This window comes from Leptodactylus fuscus, chromosome 8 (assembly GCF_031893055.1).
Source record: "Leptodactylus fuscus isolate aLepFus1 chromosome 8, aLepFus1.hap2, whole genome shotgun sequence".
Taxonomy (NCBI): domain Eukaryota; kingdom Metazoa; phylum Chordata; class Amphibia; order Anura; family Leptodactylidae; genus Leptodactylus; species Leptodactylus fuscus.
In genome coordinates this window covers 20,830,747-20,840,754 of record NC_134272.1, presented here as the reverse complement: position 1 = coordinate 20,840,754, position 10,008 = coordinate 20,830,747, and the positions used below count along the sequence as shown (strand labels likewise).

Below are 10,008 nucleotides of genomic sequence, written 5' to 3'. Positions count from 1 at the left end.
CCCACTTGTATCTGAGACTCTGTTCATGAGATATCTATTTTTGTAAATATGCAAAAGAGAAATAAAGGTGTGGCCACTTACCTCTTTGGAACAATAGCAATGCCTCATGATTATTTACCTTAACGCAACCATAAATGTAAATCTATCGGTATGCAGGCAAACAGAAAACATTGCCTCTGGTCCTGAAGGTCGGGAAAGAGGTGAAGGGACAGAATATTTTCTTATATTTTTTTATCCCATTTTTTTCTTAAAGTATAAGGTTCAGTTTACTGTATACCTGTATATAATGTTGACGTATAATCGCAGGTATCTATATTGGATATGTATGCATATAATATGATAAGCATTGATACAGGACAACCCTGGGACAAGTAGCCATATAACCATACACTAATACATCATCACCACCATTGATTAAGGATTATGGACTAGAATTGGATATTTTTCAATTTGAAGGCATTACAGACTATGATGGAGGTGTCTGGGGATTGGTGGCTATACTAAGGATGGTGCCTGACCCTGGCATGGCCACTATCTCCAGGATGGTGGCTGTCTGTGGTTTAGTGACTATACTAAGGATGGTGGCTACACCCAGCATGGAAGCTATCTCAAGGATGGTGGCTGTCTGTGGGTTTATGGTTAAACTAAGGATGGTGGCTGACATTGGCATGGTCTCTGTCTTCAGGATGATGGCTACCTGTGTTTTTGTAGCCATACTAAGGATGGTGGCTGACCCTGGCATGGCAGCTATCTCCAGGATGGTGTGTGTCTTGGCACAGTACATGTCACCGTATTGATTTCCACTATCCTTGGGTGGCAGATGTTCTATGATGGCAGATTTCCCTGGGATGTATTGTATTTCCTTTTAATTTGCAAAAACATGAAAAACTTATCAAATACTAATAAAATAAATTATAAAAAAAATATTCATTAAATTTCATGCCTGAACTAAGGCTACAGTTTGTAGACAAAAAGACTCCAAGAGGTCCATTAACATTTTACCTACGTGACTTTGGCAACTATCTATTTTTCACAATGGCCACTAGAGCAAATACAATGCAAAAATTTTAAAAAAATCTGATCTATACTTGAAAATATAATATATGATACTGCAATGATAGTGAAAGAAGTCAGTATAGAAAGATGTTTTGTCCTGTGGTGACAATTATTATCAGATGACGTTCAGGAAACATCAAAATGTCCGAGTTGTAAAATATAGTGAATAATAGTTTCTATAAATTATTGAAGTTGTGAAATCCATAAATCCTTAGTTGGTGGAGGCCGCGTACTCCCTACAGAGGTGACCGGTAAGGTGAGGGACACACTCAGCGCTCACCGAAAAGCTGACACTCCCATGATTCAGATAGCAGACCTCGGATTTTACTCCCTTGTTGACATTTCTTGTGCATGTTCCAAGTAGATCATCATCGTATTTATTATCTTCATCCCATACTTCAACCTTCAGTAAGGGAGCAGAGCTGAGCTCTAAAATCCCCAGGTCATACCGTGACTTCCATGTTGGACTATTGTTGTTCCAAATAGTTAAGGTCTGAACTTTTGCTGTACCGTAACTAACTATCACAAAGGCATCGGTCTTAGATGTGTAGTCACCCCAAAGATCTGTTGCACTTTCTACATTCACCACCAATTTAGCAAGCCCTTTCTTAGATGGACAACAATTCGAGCTCCTGTGGTCAGTTCCTTGGCAGACACAAGAGCATTCAGAAGTGGGAGCCAGCAGCGAACCAGAAGGGCAGGAGCAGTTCTGTCTGAGAGCCTTCTCCAAGATGTAGTCACTCACGGCCTTCTTAAGGTTCTCTCGATGAGGTCCTTTAAATCTGACAAGATTGTGAATAGGCTCCAGGGAATATGATACAATGTCGGGATCGGTTTTGAGGCTGTCCATCCATTTCTCGAAGGTTGAAGCACTGTCACTATTTTTGGAGTCAAATGAGAGTAGATCGTAAGTAATTGTCCCGCCATTGATCTAAAATGTAGGAGAAAGGGAAGATATTATATTGGAGAGTAGATCAGTGAGTTTGACGGTACCAGTAAAGCAAATTATTTACATGATATATTTACTCAGGGTCATTTTTTGCCCTTTGGTATAAACTATAACCAGGTTTACCATAAAAGTGTTATTGGTGGGTATCTGACTATAGGGATACTAATCTTAGGGTGTCATCTTGAGTGGTCACTTTGTAGGGTATAGGAGATAAAAAATAAAGCGGAATGTGAACCACATGAAATCACCTACTACCCATCCACAGTTATTCTTAAAGGAGTTATCTGGAGACTTTTGCTCACTTCCTCTGAGGTTCTAACACTGGTAATACCAGAGAACACGGGAGAGGAGGCAGGAGGCCGAGCAACTCGGGTCCTGGATGCTGGTTCTGAACTTGTGACCTTCAGTCGAAACCAGCCCAGAAACCTGAGGTTCTAAAAAATAAAGAACCCTGAGGAAGGCGAGTTTTAAAATGTTCCCGGATAACCCCTTCAAGGGCAAAACTATAACTATGAGACTTCTGCAATATACCGGCTCCATGTGAAAGTAAGGGTGACTAGCTAGCAAGGTCTGACAAATGATCATTAGACTACTGTGTCAGAAATATATCACCTCTCCATATAAGGCAGCTGGCCACTATAAAGACCCTATGTGAATCTGACCACTAGAAAGATCCCATGTGCATCTGGCCACTATCAAGACCCCATGTGTATCTGGCCACTATCAAGGTCCTGTGTGCATCTGACAATCATCAGGGCCCAGGATATCTGGTCACCATCAAGACCCTGTGTGCATCTTACCACTATCAAGACTCTGTGTGCATCTGGCCACTATTAAGCCCCTGTGTGCATCTTACCACTATCAAGACCCTGTGTGCATCTTACACTAAAAAGACCCTGTGTGCATCTGGCCATCATCATGGCCCAGAATATCTGGTGACCATCAGGTTCCTGTGTGCAGTGGCAACAGCCAAAAGTTAAGAAGACACAGAAACAAGTAAGTGATGCTGTCCATTATCTCATTCATAAAAAATCCAATGAATAATACCAAGTAAAGAACCACTTGAGCCCCTTACTAGCCATTATGGCAGCTGATTTCTTTATAAATGCCTCTGAACTACTTGCCTTCCAGATCCTCTCATTATATGTCTGGTGGAAGGTCTCTCCATGGTTGACTTTCTGGCTTATATCTTTGCAAGCACTGGCTTTGGCATTGACTTCACCTTTTCCGGCAATAGCAACTGAGGCCTCAATGCTTAGACAGTCCTTCAGCTCATCTAAGGACATGCCATCCATTGTTGCCTGGCATGTCCTGATGGCAGTGACTTGTTGGGCTTCACCTCCCACATTGGCTTGGCTGATATAATGGGTTCCATAGGTGGTTATCAGGTGTCTATATTTCTCTTTGGTCTTCGTGTCGTAAGTGGCCGGCAGTGACCTTAAGCTTTTATAAAAATTACGGCTCAGTGACGGCATGTGTGACAGTCGGAGGCTGGAGGAAGAAGATGACAATCATAAATGATGGGAGATACTGTAACCCAGTTATAATAAAATATACCGAGGTGGAAAAACAGAATGCAGTTCCTACCTGCTCCAAATCTTCATAGGAGATCCACCTGTATTTGTGCCATGAAATATGGAAAAAAACAGGATCTCGAGAGGAAAAAATAATACGATAAAACCAAGTGCAATGTATTTTAAAGGTATTTTATTCTTGCTCTATAAGAGGCGCTCCTCTCAAGATCCTGTTTTTTCTCTATTTCATAGCACATATATTTAGCGTGACCCACATTCATTAGATTTCCGTGTTTTGATTTTTATTGTGGAAGATTTTTTTAATTTTTAAAATCTTCCATAAAGGTGGCCATATTGGAGGTACACACTTCCTTCCTGTATTGTCTGTATAGACATTGAGGCAGTGTATGCATACGTTATGGCAGCTGCAAAATATGAAAGTCAATTCACAGGGAAATGTCATTAGTACATCGCCCTCTCCAGAGACCAGGGGGCGGCAAATTGAGCTTTGCCCCCGTCTATATAGTAGAGTTTATATCTGCATTTATCTATTTCTCCAGCAGCCTGACATCTAATAATAATTCTGACTGCTGTTTCCACCCTTTAATGATAAGGAGAAGATTCTGCAAACCCCACCGTTTAATAAAAATGAGGTGACTGCTTACCCCACCATCTGACAATAGTGAGACGACTCTGCTTACCCTGCCCTCGAATGATAGTGAGATGACTCTGCTTACCCTTCCCTCTAACCATAATGTGTCATTGTGATGACTCAGCATCAGTTACTGTGATAAATCTGTACAGTATATGACTGTCTAGTCTGAGGTTACACTATCTAATATTACACATGGTTATAATCTGTACAATGTATCATCCAGCATCAGGCACTGTGATAAATCTGTACAGTATAAGGGCTCGTTCACATCTGCGCCCGGCACTCCGTTCTGCAGGTTTCCGTTTCCTGTACAAAACAGGGCAGGAGACGGAAACCTGCCGGCATCTTCCCAAACCCATTCATTTGAATGGGTTTGAAAAGTGTCCAGCCTTGAGCGCCGGTGAGCATTTTATACTCTCTGCAGCAAAACCGTTTTTTTAAAACCAGACACAGAGTCAGACATGCAGTACTCTGTGTCCAGTTAAAAAAAAAAAAAAACGGTTTTGACGTGGAGAACTCAAAACGCTCACTGGCGCTCATGGCCGGACTCCACATGACAGGTTTCCATCTTCTGCATGCAGAAGATGGAAACCTGATTAACAGAGTCCAGACGCTGGTGTGAACCCGGCATCAGACTGTCTAGTGTAAGGTTGCACTGTCTAATATTACACATGGTTAGCAATCTGTATGATGTATCATCCAGCATTAGACACTGTGATAAATCTGTACAGTATAAGACTGTCTAGTGTGAGGTTGTACTGTCTAATACTACACATGGTTAGTAATCTGTACAATGTATCATCCAGCATCAGTCACTGTGATAAATCTGTACAGTATAAGACTGTCTAGTGTAAGGATACACTGTCTAATATTACACATGGTTAGTAATCTGTACAATGTATCATCCAGCATCAGTCACTGTGATAAATCTGTACAGTATAAGACTGTCTAGTGTAAGGTTGTACTGTCTAATACTACACATGGTTAGTAATCTGTACAATGTATCATCCAGCATTAGACACTGTGATAAATCTGTACAGTATAAGACTGTCTAGTCTAAAGTTACACTGTCTAATATTACACATGGTTAGTAATCTGTACAATGTATCATCCAGCATCAGTCACTGTGATAAATCTGTACAGTATAAGACTGTCTAGTGTAAGGTTGTACTGTCTAATACTACACATGGTTAGTAATCTGTACAATGTATCATCCAGCATCAGTCACTGTGATAAATCTGTACAGTATAAGACTGTCTAGTCTAAGGTTACACTGTAGATTAGACAGTTTTAGTAAATCTGACCCATTTAATTTAGATATTCTGAAATATCAGATTTTGTTTTTGCTGTTGTCAACTGTTGGCTTGGTCAGGCTCCATATTTGTCTGTCTACTACAGTTATAGTCCTGCAAGAATTTCTTACCCATAGTAGATACAGCTCAATTGATGCCTGAGGAAGGTATATCGATCTCCACTGCTCTTACTTTGACCAAATTGTGCCAACTGTGATTGAGATCCGGCCAACACCACCTTGGCATCTGCCTTTGCGTGATGGAGCTCCAGCCCAACCTCCCAATTATTCTCAATACTGGAGGCAGATTCTTGAGCCAGTGAAGAAGTGGTCCGAGATGTCTCCCCGCTAATCTTCTTGACACAACTTGACTGGGGCTTCCAATCCACCACTCCCACCGGCAGCTTCTGCCATTCTGTGTTCATGTAAGGGTTTCTACAGACTGTGCAGGTTTTCTCAGGCGTCATAAACTTCTGTAGGTTCAATACATAGGCCCCTTTCTTTTTCATTGTCACAATGTCAAGGCCCTCGCCTAGAAGAGTGTGACCTGGTACAAAGTGGAGTTTATTGCACTCTTCACTCTTTGCTGCTCGGCAGGCATAAGTCAGCGGAGGTGGACTTTGGGTTGACACACAGAAAACAGAAATGAGAAGAATGAAGATCAAGAACATGTTCCCAGATCTGAAAAAATAAAAAATGGAAAAAGTTTACTCACTACGGATCTAGTCTATTGGTTGGTGACAACGTGGGCCTTAGATGTGCTAGTCATGTTTGGAGTATACACACCACATTATTAGTTTACTATTGTCTACCTATCCAAGGTTGTTCAGGCTCTACATCTTCCAAGTAGGTGAGTCGGTGACCAAGTGGAGAGTCCATCATCAAGTAAAGAACTTACAATGTGTAGTAGGTTACATTGTACCAACTTAGAGTCCACAGAAGCTACCAGAACCATCAATTTGTTAAACAAACCTTGTATTATAAACCAAGAACGGCAAAACTGTGTTGTCTTATTCAACTGCCAATGGATACGACCATGAATGCAGGAACTTTACATGGTCTGGGACTTCTCATACACCCAGCTAGGATGTCCTTATTATGGACAGGCTATCTTCTCTATGTTCGTTAGAAACCCCGATGGAGGATATGACTATTCACACTTCACCACAGAAATTGTTCTTACTTACTTCAGGTGTGAAAAGCGTCATCTTGTTGAGGCTTCTGAGAAAACATGACACCAGTTTGGGTTTTAGGTGGAAATTCTGTTCTTGTTTACTGATATAACATTGGGCAACCACAGAGCAGGACACCTATTACTATATACATGAGTATATACCAGCAGACACCTATCACTATATACATGAGTATATACCAGCAGACATCTATCACTATATACATGAGTATATACCAGCAGACACCTATCACTATATACATGAGTATATACCAGCAGACACCTATCACTATATACATGAGTATATACCAGCAGACACCTATCACTATATACATGAGTATATACCAGCAGACACCTATTACTATGTACATGAGTATACACCAGCAGACACCTATCACTATCTACTTGAGTATATACAAGCAGACACCTATCACTATATACATGAGTATATACCAGCAGACACCTATCACTATATACATGAGTATATACCAGCAGACACCTATTGCTATAGACATGAGTATACACCAGCAGACACCTATCACTATCTACTTGAGTATATACCAGCAGACACCTATCACTATATACATGAGTATATACCAGCAGACACCTATTGCTATAGACATGAGTATACACCAGCAGACACCTATCAGTATATACCAGCAGACACCTATTACTATCTACATCAGTATATATCAGCAGACACCTATTGCTATAGACATGAGTATACACCAGCAGACACCTATCAGTATATACCAGCAGACACCTATTACTATCTACATCAGTATATACCAGCAGACACCTATTACTATCTACATCAGTATATATCAGTAGACACCTATTACTATGTACATCAGTATATATCAGCAGACTATCCCTTTATGGGTTAAAAATACTGTAAAATGTAAAAAAAAATAATAATAATCCAGGCGTAGAGGCCGCGTACAGACACCAGTGGTCACCTTTAAAAACCCATTCAAATGAATGGAATCTAAAGTTGACCGCCGGAAAGCTGTACCCTGTCCAGTTTCCCCGGGGTTTCTCCTGGACAGCAGCAGTAGTGTTAACCCAGCCTTAGGAAAATCAGCATTGAAAGAGTTAATTGTACAGCGCTGTGGAATATATTGGCGCTATATAAATAAAATGTATTATTATTATTATTATTATTATTATTATTAATTGTGAATTTATTTATTTTTTTATTTCTGAGTGGGGTTCTATGTACCTTCAGCGTTCACTCTGCTCCTGTGCCCCCCCCCCCCCCTCCCCCCCGGTGGTTACTACAGACTGACACTCATCATCATGTAAAAAGGAATTCTCAGAGAATTTAAGACAGAATTGAAAGGAAATGTGAAAAAATCTTTAGGTTTGTGCCCCTCCCCCCCTGCACCCCTGAACAAGTATATTTGTATAAATACAATACAGAAGACATCTTTACCTTGTATAGATTCTGGAGGAGAGTTCAGAGATGTTATCTGTACAGTGGAGGGACTTGTACAGGATGTGGCGGGAGCTGATGAGTATTATATGTGCACTGTGCGGAGGAGGGAAGGTATTGTGATGAGTGATGACCATATTGTGTGACGCTACAGAAAATTATAAAGGGTAAATACATCTGTGACATTCTGTGGAGATAAACTGCAATACCAGGTTCAACCCATGGACAGATGTGGCGCTGTTTCTGGCGTTGTTTTAATAACCAAAGACCAGTAATGTAATATCCTGTTATCTGCAAATGACAAGGCCAGACAAATAAATACAAATATTTATATTCACGTTATACAAACTACACCACATGGAGCAATAGATTGTATTCACCTCCCCTACAGTCGGCCTCTCCCCTCCTGACATGGCTGATAACAGAGAATAATAGATTGTATTCACCTCCCCTACAGTCGGCCTCTCCCCTCCTGACATGGCTGATAACAGGGAGCAATAGATTGTATTCACCTCCCCTACAGTCCCCTCCTGACATGGCTGATAACAGAGAATAGATTGTAGTCACCTCCCCTACAGTCAGCCTCTCCCCTCCTGACATGGCTGATAACAGAGAACAATAGCTTGTATTCACCTCTCCTACAGTCAGCCTCTCCCCTCCTGACATGGCTGATAACATAGAGTAATAGATTGTATTCACTTCTTCTACATTCGGCCTCTCCTCTCCTGACATGGCTGATCACCTGGTCATATAACATATTTACTGCAGGTGTATACTTTCACTGAAAGTGAAAGTAAGAAGGAAAGAAAAAAGCGCCAAAAGAGACGTCCACAGTCCAGTCCCTGGAGGGTGCAGGTAAAGCAGCACAAGGACAGCATGTCAGATCCTATACGGTCAGCTCGGTGTTATGGTGAGGCGCTCCCTACCCAGACACTGTTATATAGTCAGTAGTAAAGACTAAAGAGCAGCCCCACAGGATCAAGCCTGGAGTGTAGAGATTCGGGGTATAAGATAATGTATGTACAGATGAAGCAGAGCTGACCTGGACATTGAAAACCTTCTGCAGGGCGACATCTTGTCTCAGGACACAGGAGGACGCTGACTTGAAGGTGATGTAGAAGTAATGCATGAACAATGTACCCATCTTTCCCAGGTGTCATGGCTCTGTGAATAGTCATCATTATCTATTCTTATATCTCAGCTTCTCAGAATATTCCAGGTTTTCCACCTCTATTGCTTGGGCAGTGGGCATAAAACGTGGCAGGATAGAGATCAGTATAGATGGAGAACTACAATACTGCATAGTTCGGTGACATACTCACATTGTATGGAAGAGGCCACACTATGCAACAGAGATCGAGCAATAGGGTGAACCCAGCCGTAGTTATAATACTTAGTATGGTTTTGTTCTGCTGCATTCTCAGATGTTCTTCTTCTTGTTTAATGCCTCTGTCCAAAAAAAAACATCAAAAAAACTATAGTAGTCCTTGCAGTGGTGTTACTAGGATGTCCAATCTGCTCTGTATTTCTCATTTTCTCAGTGATTCAGTCTAGAAGATTCCACCTGGAGAATACCCGTGAGGACCAGGAGGGTCTCTCATAGTGACCGTGACCAACTCTCGAGAGGTGAGTAATTCTTCTTTACCTTTGATCTTTCTCCATCTCCCGTCTGTTGAAGGTTGTAGCACACATCCTGAGGTCCAACAGATCCTGAGGTCCTTTAACTGCAGTATGGACTGAGGGTTGAATTATAGAGATGGTATTTGGGGTATCCACCACTTTGGGGACCTCCATGTAGCCGTTTAGTCCTCCTATCCAGTGGAGAGAATGCAGACATCTTCATCTTTCTTAAGGTGTTAGACCCATTTTTCTTTGGGAGAGAGTTGTGGGCATGCTCAGTGATATGTATAGAGGTGCTGACAGAGGAGGAGCTGAGG

At 41.5% G+C, this 10,008-nt stretch overlaps 1 protein-coding gene across 1 annotated transcript; it reads right to left on the bottom strand.

Annotated features, from left to right (window-relative positions):
- Positions 1–1,267: 1,267 nt before the first annotated feature.
- On the bottom strand, positions 1,268–8,109 carry LOC142217564 (perforin-1-like). The gene is made up of 4 exons (XM_075285855.1): positions 8,072–8,109; positions 5,598–6,146; positions 3,130–3,496; positions 1,268–1,987 (listed from the first exon to the last, which is right to left on the bottom strand). Exons 2-4 carry the CDS (start codon positions 6,134–6,136, stop codon positions 1,268–1,270), a joined length of 1,626 nt encoding a protein of 541 aa, XP_075141956.1. The 5' UTR covers positions 6,137–6,146; positions 8,072–8,109.
- Positions 8,110–10,008: the final 1,899 nt, after the last annotated feature.